At 35.8% G+C, this 23,569-nt stretch overlaps 2 protein-coding genes across 2 annotated transcripts in view; both read left to right on the top strand.

The window, feature by feature from the left end:
- The window catches only part of LOC121327766 (serine/threonine-protein kinase 24), a 35,486-nt gene extending 31,010 nt beyond the window's left edge, over positions 1-4,476 (top strand). The window contains exons 10-11 of the mRNA XM_041271955.1: positions 326-462; positions 1,085-4,476. Of these exons, the coding sequence (XP_041127889.1) occupies positions 326-462; positions 1,085-1,121 (174 nt within the window). The 3' untranslated portion in view covers positions 1,122-4,476. The remainder of the gene's footprint in view (positions 1-325; positions 463-1,084) is intronic.
- Positions 4,477-13,701: 9,225 nt separating this feature from the next.
- Positions 13,702-22,978, top strand: LOC121327705 (high affinity choline transporter 1-like). The gene is made up of 9 exons (XM_041271853.1): positions 13,702-13,875; positions 14,591-14,824; positions 15,432-15,545; positions 16,354-16,509; positions 18,223-18,371; positions 18,588-18,731; positions 18,977-19,130; positions 19,656-19,873; positions 20,503-22,978. Exons 2-9 carry the CDS (start codon positions 14,641-14,643, stop codon positions 21,151-21,153), a joined length of 1,770 nt encoding a protein of 589 aa, XP_041127787.1. The 5' UTR covers positions 13,702-13,875; positions 14,591-14,640; the 3' UTR covers positions 21,154-22,978.
- Positions 22,979-23,569: the final 591 nt, after the last annotated feature.

Genomic DNA, 23,569 nt, shown 5'->3' with positions numbered 1-23,569 from the left:
AGGGTGGCAGATGGTGACTCACTGAGTGAAACACTGACTCGTTTAGATTTGGAGCACTGAGAAAGACCTACATTCCACCTTAAGGTCACCGGTTCAAATCCCACCTCTACCACTGAGTGACTCACTTTGTGATCCTGAGCAAGTCTCTTAACCTCGTGCTCCATTCTGAGAATGAGTAGTTAAATCAATGTCCTATTGTAAGTGACTCTGCATATTTCATAGCCTATCTGTAAAGTGCTTTGTATTGGTGGTCCACAATGAAAGGTGCTATGTAAAATTGATGATGATGATTATTATAGTATTTACTTACTTATGTATATTACAGCTGAAAGAGAAAAATGAAGCCAGTAGCGGTAAACCAGGAGCAGTAGAAGAGTTGCGGGAGGCTATTTTCCTAGCAGAGGAAGCATGTCCAGGAATCTCTGACTCTATGATATCTGAACTAGTACAGAGACTTCAAAGGTAAGTTCATGGCATTGGTGGGTATTGTTAAAATTGGTCCTCAGAGCAGGGACATATTTAGAATAAAATGCCATGCTTGACAAATTAGGATGGTGGCTGGTACTATTCATCTTAAATGAATTTCAGTTCACTTTTTAATCCAAAACTATTTTCCTAAAGTAACCTCTGTGAAGTAAGACAATAGTCAATTAGGTTGTTGTAAGTGAGGTGTATTATAGGGCAATACTGGTCTTGTAACTTCCCAATTTTGGGGGGGTTCTCAGCAGAATTTGAGATTTATATTTCGGTGTCGGTACTAAACCTTCATGTTTTATCTTAGCTAGATGAAACAGTGCAGAAATGTATTCATAGTTGAATTTTTTTTTTTTTTTAAGTCAAGCACTTAGTATAGTAGTAATGCATAGTGAGGCTTTGTGTAAGTGAGCCTGAAGAGAGAGTCTGGCCCGAATTGATTGGTAGTTTTGTTATATGTACTTTATATGAAATTGAGAGCATTCGAACTTAGCTCCACATAACCTAGGCCATCTGAAATGAAGCTTGCATCGCTGCCTACGTAGCCTTTATTGAAAGGCAAAGGATAAAGCATTTCTAATAACATGCACTGCTGTTTTGTGTCATTCAGATTCTCTTTAAGTGGAGCATCGTCTTCCTCTCAGTGATGGCTCCCCGACTTGGACGTGAAGAGATGCTCCTATATACTGAAACAGCACACATACAACAGTGAAGAGAGGCGCTCTTCTCCTTCAGGGGGACGTTCTCCAGTGAGCGACAGCCAAGATGAAGTCTCTCAGAAGGGCCGTTATTCTTCAGCTGCTTAAAGCAAAAGATTCTTCTGTTTTTTATTTTTAATTATTGTCGTAGTGCACATATTCAAGAAAAGAGCAGGTGGGGAGGAAGGTGGGTGAAAGATGTGTATGGGAGGAGAGATGGGTTTGCCTTCCTCCTTTTGATATTTCCAGGTAATCACTTCCAGTCAGTCTTCGCAAGAAAGCAGATAATTGCAACTGGATTTTTGGCCAGGTAGTTATGACTTGACAAAGTAAGCCTACCAAAATTTAACCATAATATATTCTTCTGATAATGAAAAAGCGTTCACATCGGCCCCTGACATTTGAAGATGAGTCCTAGTGCTTGTACTCCCTCAGAGGCAAGATCAGTTGGTGAACAAGGTAACCCATTTTTGAGTTGTGATAATCCACAGAAAACCTAGCAACAGAAAACTTGGCAATCTGGTTCCTGCTGCTTGAAACCATTTGACTGCTGGAAGTATCTGGAATTTCTACAAGGTGTGTCTCTTGTGTTAAAATGCTCCGTTGTATATTTGGGTCTGTGCAAAGCAGATTGATCATTTTTTTGCGAAACCTCAGGTATCCTGCTTTAAGTTGATGACTCCTCTGGGAGACGGAATATGTTCTGCTGGGTGTACAAATATGTATATAGGGTCGTTTTTACTGATATTGAGAAAGAGTGGAGAGAAAAATAATCACTGTGTACAAAATGGCCAAGTGCTTCTGTAGATACTGTTAGTAGAGGTAAATATTTAAAAACAACAAAAAAAAACAAAAACAAATGGCCATAACTGAGAATTGCCTCGCCTCTGTTACATGTACATTTTGGATATAAGAGGAGATTTAGATTTTATTATTAATATTATTTCCAGTGGTCTCCTATTTGAAGAAAAGTTGATACCCCACTTAACAAAACAAAATTATAATTCTTAAGTACTGTATGTACCTCAAGTAGTTTAACAATGTTATTTTGCATTCATAGTCGTGTTTCTTTATAAACGACTTCTTTCTGGTGCTCTGCAACTCATAATGGTATACACATATGGTGCTCTATTCACAAAGATTTGAGTTTGATTCTTTATGAAGGTGGTTTGATATTTATAACTAGTCTAGGCTAGTGCTTTTAAACTGGTCAACTGTAGTCTAGAACAGTTTCTTGAATAACAAACAGATTTATAAAAAAAAAAAAAAAAAAAAAAGCTGTTTTACCAACTGATGGGTGAAGGCTTTGTGAGTAGGGCCCAGTTTCTGTGGATTGAAAACTAGCTTTCTTTGAATAAAACAGAGAGCAAGTCCCTTATTTAAAAAAAAAAAAAAAAAGTCTTCGGCCAAAACCAATACAATCTGAAGTGGAGGTACCCATTTTTAAGGCATTTTAGGCCGTGTTGTGTAATTATTATGATACATGACAATTTTAGATTCTTAGTACAATGAAAATGTATTTAATTTGACAATTAATAGTAATACGATGCAAAGGGTGATCATGTTTCAGTTTCTACACCATATGTTTAAATTCATGATTCTTCAAGTCGGTACTAACCTTGCTACTTACAACATGTTAATGTGTACTGTAGTACCACTTGCTAAAAAGATGAAATATTTCTTACGGTGTCTGATGACTGATGCAGTCATTTGTGCAAGCCATTGGTCTGTAAAGTTGGGAGGCTGATGGTGTTGTCCTGCCAAAGTTAGGTTGTCCAGTTTTTGGAGTTCTTAGCATGGCAATTTTGAATGCATGGAATAAAGCTTGTGTGCTTTGTAGCATACTGGATAACTAAGCAGCTGGGCGTGATCTTTTTTACACCTTTTTCACCACGATGTGGCATCAGCAACTGTCACGGCTTTAAGGATTTTGTAAACCATTTTTTTTTATCAATTTAAAGAAAAACATGAGAATACAGGAACATTTTGTGATACGGAATTTGGCATTTATTAATTATATTCTTACTTTTTCTTTTCGGTCCTTTTTTTGTTAAATCAGAAAAAAATATTTTATTTGCATATTTTATTTTTTAATTGCAAGTCTGGGAAAAGAGTAGAATCTTGTTTGCTAGCACCTGGTGTTCCTAATGGAAGTCAGTTACGATGATTTGCTTGTCTAAAGGAACAGGTGGTTAAGATGCTCCTTTACAATTAGTTGTCCATGTTAGGGTTCGGTTTTAATAGGCTTGTGAGCTTTCAAAAGGGTTTTCCTAGTTCTGTGCAGAGTATTTGCCAAGTGCAGAAGGCTTGCCATGCACTGTTTGCTGTATGCCTAACAGGAACGCAAAAGACAGAGTCGTGAAACGCAAGGGTTTATTTCATTACTGACAATATTTTAACACATTTGGACCCTGTTTTTTTCTTTGGCAGCCATGTGCTAGTATGTAAATCTCACACGGCTTTAGTTAAGAAGACATGCTTCACTGTATTGGGTGGTGCAGTTTGGTCAGGTAATCATTTCTGTATTTTTGGGGGGCACCTTAGGCACTAAGTAATGCAACCTTTAGAAGTCTTGCAAAAATAAATATTAATCATATTGTCTTGAGGTTTTTATTTTCAACAGCACGTTACTGGAAGATAGGAGACACTGCCCCCTTGTTATGGAAGGGTTTGTTTCCCCTCCTACCTTCAGTGTCCATCTCAGTGAAGGTGTGTGTTAACAGGTGCAACATGCCTGTGTGATTTGAATGACCAAGCATCTTCCTAGTTCCCACCTTCAGTATCTCCCAGATAAAGTGCCATGCTTTCTTTTAGATTTATTTTTTTGTAATATATTTTGCACCTTGTGGAGTCTGTCCAGTTGAGTTCTTAATCTCTGTGTTGCACTTTGTCAGAGTTTTTGATATTTTAAAAACGTGGTACTTGAGGCCATCATTTTGTGTTGTTATTTCTTACTGTTACTGCACTGTACCTTTGCAAAAATGGCAATAAAGTAGGGTGATCATCAGGATACAGTCTTCAGCACAGGTGTATTGTAGGGTTGAATCAATAAAGATTTAAAGAAATCCAATATTTTTCTAACTGTGCAAAGTAATGCAGTAAAATATGGGACTTCATGGTGTTTATTATTAATGATGGGATACTTATTACAGATGCTAATTAAGTGTAAATTTTGTTTTCTGTAACATTGCTGACAGTTTATAGACCTGTATATAATCCTTGCTTATGTCATTAAACACTGAGGTATTGAACACCTTGTAAGCTTTCAAGTGATTACGAAAAAATAAAATCTAATGCAAATTTATTGAAGCCCTGAGCCTTGTATGTACAGTTCATGGGGCGGGGAGTTGCTTTTATAAAATACTTTGCCTATATTAGATGACTGGAAACCATAGCCAGAGATAGGAACATGACCGTGTCAAATAGATGCTTCTTATTGACTGACCTGTTGGGTAAATCCTAGTGAAAGTAAGGTGTTTTCAATACAGGCTGAACCAGCACACAGGGTTTACTAAGTCCACTAAATGCTTCAAGACTATGGCAATTGACCTTATTTTCAGAAGAGATTGTGCTTCACCCGTCTCCAAACATTCCAAAACTACACACACTATTATAAAACGGCTTGCTCCTTTTTGACATTTATTTTTTAGAGGCTAACAAAATACTGTAATAAATCACAATCCTTTTAGAGTAAGGTATTTATTTTTGAGCCAGCTTTGGTTTGTCATTGAAACATTGTGGAGAGTATTACTTGTGTAACTGGTTGCATTGACTTTGGTACTGATTTGATTTTATAAAAATGTTTTAATTTAATTTTAAATCAAGTATGGCAGGGCTGGAGATATCCAAGCTAAGAAATTTCACAGCAAATGTTTAGGGTGTTAATCAAACCTGATGTTTTCTTGTTTACTTTGTATATGTTTCTTGTTTGCTTTGGATATCAGTATGGCCATCATGGCGTGTCATCACTTCAGGACTCACAAACTGAAAGTGGCAAAACCTGTTTTATAATTACCAGGTCTCATGGTGTTCCAATAAAGAACCCAAGTCAAATGCATACTCTAAAAGGTGAGGGATTTATTAGAGTGTTGTGGGCCCCAGAAAAATAACCACTGAACAGGAGCAAGCCTAATTATAAGTGTGTTCCATAAAAAAAAACCTTATTCATAAGCAACAGAAACGAGTTAATGACCTCTACTTTAAGATTAAACCAAATGTACAGTTGATCTTGTGGCTGCGGTGAATGTGCCGGTAAGGAAGCAGTCGTAGACAAAATTATTGGCACCCTACACTTTATAAGAAGATAATTCGAGAAAATGTGTTAAATACAATCATTTACTGAACATTAGCCACCAGTTAATATATTTTTTCTGATAGTTTTAACAAATAATCTATAAAAAATAAAAAGCAATTTCAAATATTTGTTCATGACAAAAGTACTTGGCACCTGTTCATTCTGTAAAAATGTAATGGAACTAAATGACAAATATATTCATTGATTGAAAACCATTGCACAGTAACTAAGCTGCATTATAAAGTCAATAGCCAGAAAAAGAGGTAATTATTTCCAACATCTGTTGAAGAATGCTTTGGCAACACAGCATGTTATTGTCAAGACAAAGGAGTCTTGAATCTCTGGTTGCACACTACTACAAAGGAAATGGCTACAGAAGTGTGTCAAAGAAATATGGAATACCACAATCCCCAATCAGAGCAATAATCGTGAAGTACCACAGAACAAATTGGTGAACAGCTTGAAAGAAGTGGACATCCAAAGAAAATTACAGGTACAGCATGTAGGAGAATTGTCTGAGAGCAATACAAATCCAAGATTACCAGCCAAGGACTTAATGAAAGACTTCGAAGCATTATGCATAATAGTACTTGAAAGAACTGTACAAAGGCACCTGAACACAGAATATACATATAGACCTTGCAAACACTTTGAAAGAAAATTCATAAATCTGAAGCATTCTTCAAGATGATTCTCTTGTCCAGTGATACTTAAATAGAACTTTTCCCCCAAAAATGAACCACAGTATATTTGGAGAAAAAAAGGAAAGCCTTCAATGAAGAAAACCTTGTACCTACAGTTAAGCATGTAGGTGGTTCGATTAGGGTGTGTTAGCAGTTCAGAGACGAGACACTCCTGATTGTAGATCACAGCCAGTATTAAAACATTCTACAAAGTACAATGATAGCATCTGCTCGTAAGCTGATTGGCAGACACTTTATCTTCCAAAATGACCATGTCCCAAATCATATAAGTAAACTCGACTTCTTGAAGAAAACAGACAAAAGTTCTGAATGGAATTTACAATCACCAGATCTCTATCCAATAGAAATGCTTTGGATTGATCTGAAAAAAGCTGCAGCCAAGCATTGTGTATTCAATATGTCTGAGCTGAGACCTTTTTACTTGTTTTCAGCTCTTGAACAGTTGCATATTTAGAGTTAGCTGTAACATTTGATAAGTAACTTGAACTAAAACTGTTCAAGAGCTGAAAACAAGTAAAAAGATCTAATTAAGTAAATTATTAGTTCAATTAATGGTCTAGTTAAGTAATTGAGAGCTCGGTTGGAGTGAAAACCAGCAGCCACAGGGGGTCCCCAGGACCGAGTTTGAGAAGCCCTGGTGTAGAGGGTGTGTGTGAGTACATGATTTTATTTTATTAATTAATTGCTGTACAAAAATAAACGGCTTGAGCCTTCATTACTCACGGCTTCAGTCTCATTTCTGTCCCAGAACAACCCAAAAATGCTATAATATATAGAATCCAACCACGTGTACAGAAAGTTGCAACACTATGGATAGCCCCGTCCATCTGCACTAAACAGACTGCCACTTGTGGATGCAGGAAGCCGTGGGTGACTTGAGCTGCCAAGACCCCAGTGCTAAAGCAGACTGCTACGTTGTTTTCGGGACTTTGTTGGTCCACTCAGGGACAAGGGGGGGAGCTGTGTAATGACCTGGGCCTGCTGTAACTGCGTTCTGTGGTTCTGTGACCCAGGGTCAAAGGTTTAATGGCAACAGGTGTTCAGGGACTTCAGAGATGGAAGAATCGCCATCAACCAGAAGCTCGGCTTGCCACGTGAGTGGTACCCAGTTGGAACATTGTTGCTACAAACAATTCTACCTATCGTGTTGCAACTCTGTACATGGTTGGAGTGTGATGCTGCACAGCATTTCTTATCACCTTACCTTTAGTCACAGCAGAAAAGTTTCATGTGTCAAGGACCACTGAACAGTATTTTGGTCTTAGTCAGAAAAGAAATCTGTCAACATAATTTTAGAAACATCAAAAATGTAGAACTGATTATGTATTTGCACAGAACATGTAACAGTACACATAACAAAATGATCCATATTTAGTTTCTTTCAGTCCACAATTTGTAACTTCATCTTGCTGCCTTTAATTATAAAACATCAGTATTCAAATGACTAGAAAAAGCATCAAATTGAGACATTTCAGAACACTTTCAGGGTTAGAAATACTAGTGGCATACAATGTATTATAGCATAGGTTAGTATTAACAATATGGGGAGGAAGTGCTTCAGCTTTCAGGCCGTTGACTGAATGCAGTAGTTTGACCAAAATATTGAAATGTTTTAGTTGTTCAGTAAAATGTCTGGTTTAACAGAGGGACTAGCATATGGCTGGTCCAGTGCTTTTATTAATATTAAAGAAAATTTGAGAAATCCTAAGCTAGGGGCCAATATTGTAAACCGTGTGGCAGATCTCAAAACTAAAATCTTTACACTACTGCATGCAATATAGCACTGCAAGTATTTTAACTTTATTAAGATGCTATTTGGATACAAATGAAAACAACCTGAAAGACAAATATTTTACATTTTACTACCATTTGTCTCATTTGTTAATAATCTAATAGTAGCTCTTCAAGTCACGGCTAGTGCAGCATCTTGAATCTACCTCTAGGGAGCAGCACAGACCCACATCACATATACTACACAAGTAAGAAGCAGTATTGTACTTTCATATACAAAATACATAAGTACATGTTTAATAATCACTGTTATTGAAGATTAAATGTAATGCAATTGTAAAATAAAAATGTATTCTATAAAAAAATGAAAACTCTTCAAATTGTGGAGTATCATAACAGTGTTTTTTACTGGTAACTTTCTGTAAATTTTCCAGTTTACAATTTTTTTTTTTTTTTTCTGTAAATGTACAGGTAGCCATCTGGTGAAAAACAGTTACACTGCTGCAGCCTAGGTTCATACCCATATTCCTTAAAATGTCCATTTTCAAGTGTAACATAAAGAGCCTGGTTATTCACTGACTGATCAAACTGCTGACGAATTGAAGCAAATGCCTGTCATCAGAAAGCTGTATCGACCAAAACAGTGCACAGGAAATATTTTCACCAAGCCATGATAAATAGGGTGCCGTTTATGGGAAACAACCCCCTCTGTAATGAAGTGTCCAAACCCTGTGTGCACTTTATAGCTGATTCATTTATTTTTATTCACTGAAAATGTTCAGCAGAAAAACCCTGAGCTTTTGATTCCTGTAAAATTCTTGTTGACATGAACTGTTGTTTTTGAAATTGAAATAAGCCTCTTCCTGTCACAGGTTGATTTGGCACTGTAAAACTGTAGGTGGATGCACTTCATAAAATCTGGGCTGAGCGACTGAGTGGATTGACAATGAGGTCACTTGTTTAATTAAGGCTCAGGTTAAAAAAAAAATTCCAGAGGTGGCTTATCATGGCATGGTTGAGGTTGATCAAACCAGCCCATACATACTAGCTGCACAGGCTACCACAGGATAACAAATTAAATGTAATGGATCGCCTCCTTGTGGCTGAGGAGTTAATAATACTGACATCAGCATAAGACACATACTTGCCTCTCAATTACAAAGCTTTCAATGGTAAGATGTTTGTCGTTGAACTGTGAGGTCAATGGTTCACATCCAGCCCTTGCCTCCTTGTTCAATGGACTGGAATGCCAAGCCATTACAATACCTGTAGAAAAGTAAGCCAGCGCCATCTAGTGGACATTGGTGTATTGTCAGTACGCTCGATCAGGAATATCGAGGGTTGTTCCAAATTATACTTAAAAGGTATAATTAAATGATTGAGTATTTTAGGACGTGGTTGAAGGTTTAACTGGTTCAATTTAACAATTAAGGAATTGGTTAGAACAAAGACCTGAACTGGTAGTGCCAGTGTTGCCTACCTCTACACAATGTGGTACTGACTTTTACTTTTATAATGACACTTTGTCTAATCTCTCTAATGTTACATATGTCTGAAGAGCAGCTTTTGACCTCAGGTCAAACCGACTATGAGTAAGTGTAATAAGAACCAGTCAGAATTTTACAAACATTTAATAAATGTAGGGATACATATAGAAACAGTAGAAAATGTAATCTCTAACTACTTTCTCTTACATTCTCATAAATATCCAGTATGTGCTTTGCAATAACAACACAGTCATGGTATAAGAATTCTCATCAGGCATCGAGATTACAGTTATCGAAAGATTATTAAATTTCATTGGAAAACAATTCCACCATATGAATGCTATTCTGGTTTGGAATTTAGAATCTTGCTGAAGTCCTTGTTTTTTCCGGGGAGTCTTGGCCAGCAGCAGCCCACATACATTTCATTTACAGTGGCATTCATTGGGGTAAATTGACATATCCAATATAAAATATTAAAACCCATTAATAATTATCAACCAACAAGCGAAAGCAAGCACAGTGAGCAACTGCAAAGCCCTGTGCAATGCTTCTATCACAGATGAGCACAAGCATACATTCATTAGGGATATAATTAATATATGTGACAGACATCACTCAGTTGGGTGGTTAACAATTACAATGATTGAGTGAGTGTTTTACAGACTCTTGTGGGAAGTTAGTTTCATAACACTTTATTTGAATTGGACACTATCTTGCATTATCTAGTATAATTTTGATAACAGTTTTATGGATTCTTATATGCATGTTATGTCAGTTTCCACATGAGTGATTATGAAGGATTATGAAGTACTTTTGCAGTGTTATGTAGCCATTATTGAGTTCTTATGAATGATTCATCGTGTCCAATTAAATTAAAACATTACAGTTAGTTTTCATTTTGTAAGTTTTAAATGAATACAGCATATTAATATTAGTCGTAAATAGTATATTGTTCATGAAATCTTATAAACAAATTTCAATTATATACAGACCCCTAAATTAAACGAACTAATAACTATTTGAATGTAACCCTTACATTCTAATGACTAACTACAATGACTTGCAACAAAAGAATGATTGGTTTTAGTCATTAAAACATTCATACAGCACAGAATAAGATTACTAAAATAAAAACTATTATTTCAGGAACACACAAAAAAAATGCATTTATACTACTGTTATAGTATGCATCTACAATGCACAAAAATGGCCACTCAGAAATCTGCAATGACAGTTGTGGAAGTGATCCAGTTTTGCTAATGCATTTGAAGCTGTCATTACTGAAAGAACTTTAGATTTCCTGTCTTGCTGTAGTTCAGACAGTAACTAGCAGTAGGCCAAGGTGCCTGACTAAATCAACAGTTCAGGGATGAGAGTATTTGTTTGAAAAGAAGTTTATAATTCAACTCAATATTCCCTTTGGAAATTATAGAGGAAGAATCAAATGTTTATTGCCATCAGTTTGTCTACAAACCATGAGTTAAATCATAAACTGAGGTTGAATATAAATGTGCATGATTATGTTAAATAATTAACAGTACTGAAGGTTAAGAAGAGGTTAGAACATGTATCTTGGTCTTTTGTAACTTCTTAGAAAATGCCGGGAAGATATTCCTTGCTGTTTTTTTTTTCTTATAATTTGATAGCTCCAGGTGAACACCTGGGATCAGTTTCATGAACCAGCTAGATAGCAAACAATACTCAACAGTAACCGTCTTCTTTCAACATATTTCACAGACTAATATTCAAAGACAGAATGGTACAGCGTTCCAGAAATCAATTCATCTAGACCAGTGACTGGGGGGTCGTGGAAAGGTTTTAGGGGGGTTGTGAAACAACCACATTACTAACAAACCTGTACTGTACGTTTTGGCTACAATGCATTGTAGCAAGTCTTTTATAGATATAGAGTATGTCATTTAGCTTTATTGTTAAACAATTCCATATGTATTCAATCTAAATCTAGATATTTCAATCATTTATCAGTTAAAAGATATATCTCCTCTGAGACCAAAGTCACTTCAAAGGGGGTCCCAACTAGACCTAGTTTGAGGACTGCTGATCTAGTCTAAATAATAAAATAATCGATGTTTTCTTTTGTGTATTTTCATCTATAGCATTAAACTCTGTTAGCAGACCGCTACCAATAGTAGCAGTGTTTTGTGAAACTGGATCCGTGCCTCACGTGAAAAGTAAAACTTCAGGATTGACAGGCATCAAGGACTGATAAAAAAAAAAAAAAACTTTATTTCAACACGATACATCTCATTTTCAGGAATGCCTGTCCACATCTGGGGAAGTGAAATAGAAGACTTTGGAAAATTGGAAAATTGAATTTAACCAGGCCAGGAAACCAAATTTAAATCCTCTGAACTTTTTGAAAAGATTACCTTGAGACCTGTAGGAAGTAGAAATTGCGATGACTTATCTGAAGACAGCATCAGCCTCTCTGAACTCCAAACTGGGGAAGCGGTCCAGGCCCACTTCTTAGCTTGGTAGGCCTTGAGGGAATCCCAAGCTCTGCTGATCCAGCAAAACCACTTCATAAAGATTCACTGGAGGTCTATAATGACCCATCCAAACCTTGCTTAGATATTGAGATTTCAGTGAGATCAGAAAAGATGTGGTATGGCTGGAAACACAATCCAATCTCAACATATTATGAGGTGTCTGGAAATGAATCAGTGTGTCCAAACGGAGTCCCTTTTGGGTAAACGGATGGTGAACGGTTTCCACTATTCCCTTACATGGGTGATAATAAGAACATTGCAGAGAATTACACATGGTATTATGGTGTTGAGTTGGATGTCCCAGTAGCAAGGCGAAGGAGGAAGCGAGCTGCTGTCACTGTTTGCATGACTATCGCAGGCTAATTGAATGATGAATGGGTTCATGTTGTCTATAGTGAGCACATTTCCATGAATAAGCTCCTCAGAGTAAAATAATCCTTTAATAGATTAGAATTTTTTATATCAGAAAGCATTTCTTCAGCCAGCCCCATTCGTGATTACATGTATTAAATTGATACCCATTACAGTAGTTATAGATGCTGTCCCCATGGACTTTGCAGAAGTTCCAGACCCATAAGAAGTAAATGTGATAGTCCGTTGCACCAGATTGGTGTTTGCTGGCAAGGTCACTGCCATTGCTTTGTCATTAACATGTCTGAAAAGTTAAAATTTAAATTTTTAGAATGGCTTTTCACAACTAAAACCAACAGAAATGTTAAAAGTATTCTTTATGCATGACTTTGGCCTTGTTTTATAAAATAAAAAAAGGAAATAATCGAAGAGTTCATCCATTATCATTTTCTTTCTGCTCAACTCCCCTTGATGCTGTTATAGCTGAACCCTGTCTAGAAATGGGGTAACTTATTTCACATTCCTTATACAAACTGGATAACCTATTCACTGTTTAATTTGCAAATTACCCATTTAAGCAATAATGAACTCTACTGAAAACAGTTTAACTTGTGACTTATTTAGTGGTTGTTTATTTGTAAGTTGAATTCCCCTACATGTTTTTAAACACAAATGATGTCTCTTTATATTCCTGTTGATATGTATTCCTTTTGTTATACGTAGAAAAAAGAATCAAGGGTGGACAGCTTTTTACTGCTGATGTGCAATTTTTAAACTTTGAATAAAGTTTGTATAAAGCAGGCAGATTGAAATGACTGTTTCTTTGAAAACGAATGCAAGAATACAATGATTCTCAAGCATCTTTAAGTTTAACATTTCCAAAACTGTTCAAAACTGTTGTTGGTGGTTTAATACAGCAGGCTAGAAAATATTTTAGTATATTAAAGTGTATTTAGTTAATCAGAGACTTTAAATAATTCAAGTGTATTCTTTGTGAAGCTTCTGGTACCAGGGATTGTCAAGCACCACACCACCTATCCACATGCTTTCACAAAAAAAAAAAAAAAGAATAAAAAAAATAACTGATGAATGCAGTAGCGGTAGGCTTTGAGGTGGATATTGTATTTCAGGTCTCTGGGTTAAGCTTTTTTGCTATATTGTATTGATTTTACCAGAGGACCGGATATTTTCCAACCTCACAGCTCCTTCTTCTCTTATATAGAATGCTTAAATTACGAATCTTGCAGGTCCGTATTAAAATGCACGATAGCATTGCTTTAAGGAGTGTTCCTCTTTGCATTATGCGTCATGCTAATTTCAATTAACCCAGCCTGCTATTTTTGCCCACCCCCTGGAAGACCTTGGGGGACATTCTCCTCATTTGCACAAACCGACATTCTTATTCATAAAGCAGTCTCCATTCACATCTCTCTGACGTCCATATGCCCCAGACCAGTGACGAACGCTGGTCCTTTAAAAGGCATCTTTAAAAAATTAGAATGACCGGGGGAGAAAATTATACACCTGGTGCTCTCCATCTGCACTTGGAATCTGTTCTGTGTTTGGAATATTTCGACTTCTAGAGTCCTGCGTTCTTAGGCAACTCTCCAAGAACTTGTTGCAAAGGTATGGTGAAATAGCCAGCAAGAATTGTTGTTGGGCTAATATTGTGTTTCTATTGCTGTTCCGTTGGCTATGTTTTGCTACCACATAAACATATCGGTTTTGTATCATAATTTTAAAGCAAAATATGTATTATGTGTGTTACGAATTTGGAACACATGTTAAAACGTCTAGGTTAACAGCAGTTCAAATAATTACGTAAAACGACCGGTGTCAACATGGATTTGATTGCATTTTGCTGTATCGGGTATTCTCTCCCAACTCATTCAGTAAATTCAGTTTTTTCCTGCAGCATTTCTTATACAATAAACTAAAAGTTAATGTTGCGCAACAGCATTTTGACTTATTACAATACAATTAAAGAAGCAGATGGTGCTTACAAAAGAGCGCAAGTCGGGTAAAATAAATAAACCAGGAAAATCAAACCGCTCTGTATACTGTGCTTGAGCTGTCTTGACCCCTCAACAATAAGCAATTACTATTAAATTGTCCTCTAGCTAATAAACTTTAACAAATTGTAAAACATTAATAGTTGAAATCAGCACCAAGCACATATGGAGCAAGTCTGCAAATTGTCAAAAAGAGCAAGGGGTTTTGGAGTACAGTCTGAATAAAAGCTACAATGAAATATAAAGAACTTAGAAAACACTAGTGCTGCCCTACATTTTTTTTAATTCAATTTGCAGATGTGTAATGCATTGTTTTCTTCTCTCCGCAGGTTCTCAATGCAATACTGATCTGCGCCGGCAGTTTGGTCTCCATTTGAAGATGGCAATCCACGTGGAAGGGCTGGTAGCAATAATTCTGTTCTATCTGCTCATTCTGTTTGTTGGAATATGGGCTGCGTGGAAAAACAAAAACTCCGGGACTGCAGCCGGGACAGATCGCAGTGAAACCATCATGGTTGGCGGGAGAGATATAGGGTTATTTGTTGGGGGATTTACAATGACAGGTAAGTCCCAGTTTGGGTAATATCTCAACTTTTCTCTGATATGTTGATTATTATTATTATTATTATTATTATTATTATTATTTTTATTATTTAATACACACTAATCGATACAATTGTGGAAAGGGTTTGATTTACACTTTTATTTACATATTCTACATGCATTGTTTGGCAAATCAGTCAAGATCTAATCAAGCGTTATACAGGAATTTCAACTGACTGACTCAATAACTAAGAAACTCTAATGACATTTATTTATAATTTTTTTTACAACAAATAATTAAAAGTACTAATACAGATTGTGTGTTTCGTGTGTATTTAATAAATGCAGATAAAACTATTAGTAAGTTTAATCAATATTTGCCTTTTTTTTTTAATTCCATATATGTACAGTTTATTAGCTTCTTTAGTCTTCCAAATTGTAAAAGCCCCCCCCCCCCCCCCCCCCAAAAAAAAAAAAAAAAACATCTATAACAAGCTACATCGTTTTTATTTTAACTTAAATGTCTGATCTCCATAGAAGTTCTGCACAGAATAAGATCTATAGTGGAGCTACAGTGTATGTCGTTGTTTGGAGATGCTTAAGGCTCACTATAAGTATGTATTTCAGCTACATGGGTCGGCGGAGGATATATCAATGGGACGGCAGAATATGTATACTTACCCGGGTTTGGACTAGCCTGGGCTCAGGCTCCATTCGGATACGCACTTAGCCTGATAGTAGGTATGAAGAACACTCTCTCTGTTTCCACACGATTTACATCATCTTTTACGAAGAACATATATTTCAGCTGGAAACTCTCGTATGCGATCCAGTAACCTAGCACCAGACATGGTAATAATACAAATGGAACAATGCACGATTCAGTCTTCCACACGCTCCAGATTTTTAAGAACCGACTCGTTTTTGAAAGAAAAAACAAACAAACAAACAAAAACAAAAAAACACGTTTTGCTGTTAGCCAAAAGAAATGTACAATAAAGTACAGGATGATTAGAAAGTAAGAAGACCGATGATATGGTGCGTTGATGTGGTAAACTTACTTTCGAGTCACCTTACTTCAATGCGTCTAGAATGTGTTGCTTACGATTTATGTCAAATGTGAAATATGGCATTTTTCATGTCATTTTAATGTTAAAAAACACAATTATAAACAGTAGCACTGCTATTTTATCAGTGTGTGTCATCTGTAAACATAATGACAGGAAGGGAAGTATGAGCAGAAATAAACAACCAGTCATTAATGCTTATGACTAGTTTGGGCTATTCTTTTGGACAGACTCGTGTACTAGCTGTTCAAAGGAGTCTCTTGACATGCAACGTTTTTGTTTGTTTTGTTTTTTAATCCAGAAAGAAAAAAACATATTACCAGTAAAAAAAAATAAAAAATAAATAAATACTGTACAATACGCTGACAAACTAAAATCGTAAGAAAATGAAATCCCTTTTGTTAAATATTTTATACACAGCATTTGGTTTTACAGCGGTACTTGGATCAAGTCTTAACTGTGTATTTTCCCATCATCTATAGGCGGTATGTTTTTTGCTAAACCAATGCGCTCCAGAGGCTACGTTACCATGCTGGACCCGTTTCAGCAGATCTACGGTAAAAGAATGGGAGGGTTACTCTTCATCCCCGCTCTCATGGGAGAGATCTTTTGGTCGGCAGCTATCCTATCAGCGCTAGGTAAGCGGAGTGGAAACGAGCGTGTCATTTCAAATGAACAGTGGTCAATTTATCATGATCGGGGGGGAAAAAAAATGGAAAAAACCTTTACCTTTACTACTGTATATCATTCCAATTTCTAGTAGTCTAACCGCAGATTATAGTAAACAATAAACGGTTTCCGTTTTTTTTTTTCTGATGATGGGTTTTATCCCCAAGTGACACGTCCCGTCTCAGTTCAAGTATATTTAGATCGTTTTTGTGACCCAACTACATCAAAATTAGCACAAACAGTTGTATTGCGTTTATATTGCAATGTGTGTATGTACTTACCTTAAGGAGTCATCTAAACAATGAGAATTGTGGGAAGTCAGACACGGTAGAGAATTGGCTTTTTTGGTGCTTCTCACATTTGAAAAGGTTTTGTTAGTTCTTCCAGTTTAAAAAGTCGCCTATACAATTTAATTGAATAAATGAAAGCTTACCTAATCTGCATAAACATGTAAATCCTTGCAGCTATCAGCTTTTATATTGAGGACAACTCTGCAATTCCTCAAAGATGTAATGTTAATATTTGAATTTGCATATAACATAATATATAATATGTGGATATAAATTACCTAATTGAATCACCTATGTATTATATAGTGTAAAAACAAAACCAAAAAAATAAAAACCCAAACTTTTTTTTTTCCACAACCTGTGGAAAATAAAATGTTTTAAAAGGTACAATTTGTAATTTATCCTAACAATAGTGATTTATTTTTTATAGTATTGAAATAACAAAATGAAAACATTTCTCCTGTCCCAAAGCATTGTAACTATTAAACATGAAATGTGACAGGGTGCCAGGAATTGAGTTGCCTGCCTCTGGTACAGCACCACATGGTCTATTGGAGGTTGAATTTATAAAAAAATCAATATGTGCACTTGAAGTTCTCAGAATTCTGCTGGCAGCAATGGAAAAATCAGTTGCCGTGGCTCTTCTGTTGTGTTGACGGGACACAAAATGGTCCTTGCAATGCTTATTGATTAGAAATTCCACACAGGGAAAACGTTAGACTGGAAGAATCATCTCACACTTTAAATATATACAGTGGAACCAAAAATATTCAGACACAAAGTTTTATATATTGCAGTTTCAACAGAGTATCTTTCCCAGCAAGGACTCGGCTCTAAAGCATGCTCTGGGATTATTAAAGTAATTGGTGTCAATTGAATAAACTGTCAAGCTATCTGTGTATTTAACAGTACTGGCCAATAAAATATGTACTTAAACTACAACTAGAAGGAAAGAGACAGTAACATTTCCTCATACTTTTTGTTTTTGTGTGTGTAATCTTGGTTATCCATGAAGTCCGTCTTCAATTATCAAGGTTTGCTGTTTTTCCCATGGAGTCTAAGAAGGGCAATATTGTTAACTGTGAATGGACAACAATTTCCAGAAATTAAAATATTCAAGCAAAAAAATAAATAAATAAAAATTAAAAAAAAAGGTCTTATTGACTGGAAGTCATTTCGGCATGCTTTCGATTACACGACTATGTGAGGAATACCCTTTTGTGTGTTATTCAATTAAAATTGAATAATTTTCTGTGAGTGTCTTCATTTTTAACCTTTTTAGCAGATTGGGTTGCCACACCAAAATTGTTTTACATAAAACGTCCCGCTTGAATTGTTTTTTTAAATGTAGTGGTACAACCTTCATGTAAATCTTGTGGTTTGTTTCCTTAGGTGCAACTTTGAGTGTGATAGTGGACATGAATATCAACACGTCAGTCATTGTCTCTGCTCTCATAGCAATCTTTTACACTCTGGTGGGAGGGTTGTATTCTGTTGCCTATACAGATGTGGTTCAGCTTTTCTGCATTTTCTTGGGGCTGGTATGTATATACTTCAGTGGTTTTGCATGTATTGAGTGAATGCATTGGCTTTGTGTGTATTCTTAATTGCCAATTACAGCCATGATATATCATCAATTACAATGGAGGAAACACCTCCTCATGAATAGGTCTACTTCAGCTGGAATGCCCATTTTAGAAGAAAAAAAGTCATTAAAAAAAGAGCAGTTCAACATGTTGTTTTTTTTTCATTTGCAGTGGGTCAGTGTGCCTTTTGCATTGTCCAACCCAGCCGTGTCAGATATAGGAGTGACCGCTTATAAATATGTTCATCAGGAGCCCTGGCTGGGATCCATCAACCCATCAGATATATACATGTGGCTGGACAACTTCTTTTTATTAGTAAGTAGAAGTCAGATTATTCGAATACATGTTTTTGTTTTCAGGTGGTTTTGACATTTTTACTAAAAATTAATATAAAAAAAAAAAAAAGCGACAAAAGTCCCTGTGGATTGATGTACAGTATGCATTGTTAAACGTTATTCTTATGGACTGCTAACTGGCTTTCTTTAATAAAGCGTGATTATAAAGTTACATACATATGTTCTCAAACCATGTATATGTTTAACATGGCATTTTCTTTTTAGATGCTGGGGGGGATTCCCTGGCAGGTGTATTTCCAGCGGGTTCTTTCTGCCTCCTCAGCTACCTATGCGCAAGTATTGTCCTTCCTGGCAGCGTTCGGCTGTTTGGTGATGGCTGTGCCATCTGTTCTTATTGGCGCAATAGGTGCATCTACAGGTAAACATTGATTATTATTATTATTATTATTATTATTATTATTATTATTATTATTATTACTACAAGGTTCTTACAGGGGGTGCATTCCATGGTGGTTGTGTGGTACGACTTACTGATCTGGAGAGCGAACACTGATAACTTGTCATGCACCAACAATACTCTTTTTCTCAGCAAGGCTGGCAGGATTTTTATAACAGCTTAAACTTTAAAAAGATGCCAAAGGCTCAGGACAGTGAGGATGTGAAACAGCTGTCCAAACTCTTTTTTGTTGCTTGTGTGCTGGTGGGAGAAGTGTATACAGGCAAAAAGAGGGTTTACAAAATTTTCCTTCATGTCACACACACCCGAGGCGTGTGGTATCACATAAACAGACGCGCACAATGTCAAGTGTTATTGTTAATCATGTTTTACTGCATTACTCCATTTGATTTTACGTGGTGAACTTCATAAATAATTAAATAAGGTAAGGAAAAGCATAGAGATCCAAAGGCATAAATATGGGTTATTTCATCTTTTTGGTAACAGACTGGAATCAGACTTCGTATGGGCCTGTGCAGCCGAAGATGAAGGAGGAGTCAGACATGATTCTGCCAATAGTACTCCAGCATCTTTGCCCCTCATATATTTCCTTTTTCGGTCTTGGGGCTGTGTCAGCTGCAGTGATGTCATCTGCTGATTCATCAATCCTATCTGCAAGCTCCATGTTTGCCCGTAACATCTACCAGCTTGCATTTAGACAAACGGTAAATTGAAAAAGATGCACTCCCATGTTGATCAAGGCAGGCTGATTTATGTCAGAATCTCCCACTTTCAACATAATAGCATTGGGAGAATATTAAATACTATCAACAGAAATTAGCATAATTTCCAAACACAAAGCAAATTCGGCACGCTTATATTAATGCCACATTTTTGACTACTAATGTTTAAAATTCAGACTTTCTGTATATTATGATATATAAAAACTATTATTTTATTATGGTAAATTTGCAGGCTTTTACCGAGGCAATTTCACACATTTCATCACATTTTAGTACATATTTTAATACAACAATTAATACGTTGTGCCAAAGGGGGGCTGGGCTGCTATAATTGGAAGTCCACCTGTTTGATCCTGCCCATTTCTGACTCAAAATCCAAACCCTTCTCATCCCTACCTGAAGCCGTACCTCAGCCCTTTTCTCACACATATGTGAGAAGGGGGAAAAAAGGGTTTTAATTATTAGTTTCAACCTTATCTCAACCATCTTATCTTGTTGATTTTCTGTGTAAAGAATGTTGCTTAAAAAAAGCTACCCAGTATTATTTAAATCAACCATTTTGCATTATGTTTTATAATGTGTTTTTTTTTTTGTTTACATGCTTTTCATAGGCATCTGATAGAGAGATCGTGTGGGTAATGAGGATTACCATTTTCGTGTTTGGAGCTGTGGCAACGGCCATGGCCCTGTTAACTGGAACAGTGTACGGCCTGTGGTATTTGAGCTCAGACCTCGTCTACGTCATCATCTTCCCCCAGCTGCTGAGTGTGCTCTTCGTTAAGGGAACAAACACGTACGGGTCAGTGGCGGGATATATCTTTGGTTTGCTTTTGAGGATCAGTGGAGGAGAACCATATCTTAAACTCCCCCCCTTCATTTACTATCCCGGCTGGACCGAACAGGTGAAAGAGCATCCTCTAACAGGAGCAATAGAACATGTCATTGTTCAGAAATTCCCATTCAAAACCATATCAATGTTGTCCTCTTTTTTGGCAAACGTGGCATTCTCCTACCTATTCAAGTATCTTTTTGAAAGTGGTTCACTGGCTCCTAAATATGACTTCTTCGATGCTGTTTTGACAAAGCACAGCAAAGAAAACATGGATAAAACCACGTTGGTTAACAGCAACAATATTGTACTGTCTGAATTAGCACCTGTCAAACCAAGACATAGCACCACGGTCGCTGCTGGATTCGTAAACAAGGAGGCTTTAAGTGATGAGGATACTAGCCCAAATTCGTCAAACAATGAACATGACTGATGCTTCTTCAGGGCTCTGTAGCCTTAATGGACAAATAAACCAGTTTAGGTGAAACATATAGTGAAGAAGAGTTTCATCCAATTAACCATTGTGTTTGGATCTGGATATTCAGTTTTAATTGCTGCTATATAAATCAATAGGCAATGAGAACATACCAACTTGATTAATTAATAATTTGAACCACAGTCATCTATTAAAAAGCACTGTAGGATGAACTGCAGTGCAATATTAGACTGGAAGGTAATAATAGCCACAATCATGTTTGGATACATTGACTTCCGTTTAAATAGGTATGTGCAGTTTTCTTTAATATTTGCTGCAGGGAATCTGGAACAATGGAGCAATAATAATGTGTTAATTTCTACCAATGCATTAACAAGCAATAGATTAACTACTAACAAAAAGGACTGTAATTCAGTAGGATTATTCAGTGTGTTTAACATTAATACCCCTGTTATATAATAACTGCCATTGTACGCATACAAATATTCTACTTAGGGTTACAGGAATCACACATTAAAGAGCAATTTAGACCACAAATCCTACTGAGGAGTAGATTGATAACGAAGTACTGAGTTATATTATTGCGCTATTTAATCAAACTTCTAGATATACTGTTGGTCAAAATGTTAGCAGTTAAAAAGTTAACAGTCAAAACTTTTTAAGAACTTCATTTAAAATGTCTAAACTGCGGCTTAGAAAGTTTAATTGAATGCTGCTCACTGGGAAATATCATGGCTTCTGTATGTTTTAATTGAATCACTCCCTTATGTCCACCAACTCTAAATACGACACCTCTCTTTCCTCTATGGATACAAGCCCTTCCTTATTGTACAGTTGTGGATCACAATCTGATGGACAGTTTGCACAACCGTCATTGCTCTAACTTGTACAATACGCAAGTAAAATACAAATGTTATATTTGTTTCTTGCCTATTTTTCATTCTGTGGAGCGATAAATCTAAATATTATTATCTGCACTATAAACTTGAATTTGTGCTAAAAGCAAATGCATCCCGAAACCCATAAAGAAGATTCCTTCCTTCAAATCCAAATCTCATTTTTATATTATTAGGGAATAGGTAAACATTAATGGTTTTTTTGGTTTTTTTTGGTTTTTTTACAATGTCGTGCTATTTAAAACAAAAGTATATTCTGTTCATTTTGAATATAGTATAATAAATGAAGGGTGGTTGTATACAAATCCCCAGCTATTAGATTGTTAAAATAGAACGTTACCTATGAGTGCATTGAGCCAGTAGCACAAAAGTGTCATTGGTGCCATAAGCTTCATCACTATTTTTCAAAACAAGAACATGGATAGCTTTCAGGTTTATGCAGGGCCATAGAGACTTATGATTTTTTATTATGTGTTTGGTTGAAAAAGAATTCTTTTCTTTTGTGGGAAAAAAAAAATCAATATTCAATATATTACAATTTTCAACAAGTTTTTAACAGTTATTGTTTGTATTCACTAGTCAGTGTATACCAAACCTGAATGTCGTGTATATTTCATAGACAAAGCGCCTTAATCACATCCTTTGGGGGACCTAGCCTGATGCTATGCAAGGTCAAAATTAGATGTGTCAGGCACATCACCATATATGAATCAACTTGAATGTGAGTCTTCCAATGAGAGAACAAACTTCATCAAACACATTTGGATAATGTAGTATTTTCAGTTTGTATATTGTTTGGCAAGCATGTGATCATGAGTTTATGATGTGATAAATTTCAAGATGACATGTTCCACTATAGTTATAGGTGTAGCAAGAACATGATAGTTCTGCCCGCAGTTTGGCAGGCAAGTACAGTATTTGTGATTATATGTTGTAAATGACAATGTATATTTTTGTCTATATATTATGGGTTATATATATATATATATATATATATATATATATATATATATATATATATATATATATATATATATATATAAATTATGATATATATATATATATATATATATAATATATATATATATATATATATATATATATATATATATAATATATATATATATATATATATATATATATATATATATATATATATATATGCACGTACAGTACATGTTTCAAATGCAATAGTACTGTTTTTACATGTGCCAATGGAAATTCGTAAATAGTGTACAGCTCCTCAGTTATGTAAGTTCCATCTACAGAAATATATTTATTTATGAGGTGTTCATATCAAAATTGGTGTTTAAAAAGTGATGTAATTTGAATAAATTCTATTATTTAAAAACAGGCTGTTGTGTGTGTGATTCATGCTGTTTGAAAGAGGTTGAAATAAGAATAATGTATACAGTAGGCTTCCTATAAACATCTTTATACGTCTTGTTGTTAAATGGATTTTAGCTGAGTTTGTATTTTGAAGGCTATGTAGCCTAAAGAGCATTATTTAAAATGTA

This window comes from Polyodon spathula, chromosome 15 (genome assembly GCF_017654505.1).
Source record: "Polyodon spathula isolate WHYD16114869_AA chromosome 15, ASM1765450v1, whole genome shotgun sequence".
Lineage (NCBI taxonomy): Eukaryota > Metazoa > Chordata > Actinopteri > Acipenseriformes > Polyodontidae > Polyodon > Polyodon spathula.
The sequence above is the reverse complement of the archived record's forward strand: the minus strand, read 5'-3'. Positions and strand labels throughout refer to the sequence as shown.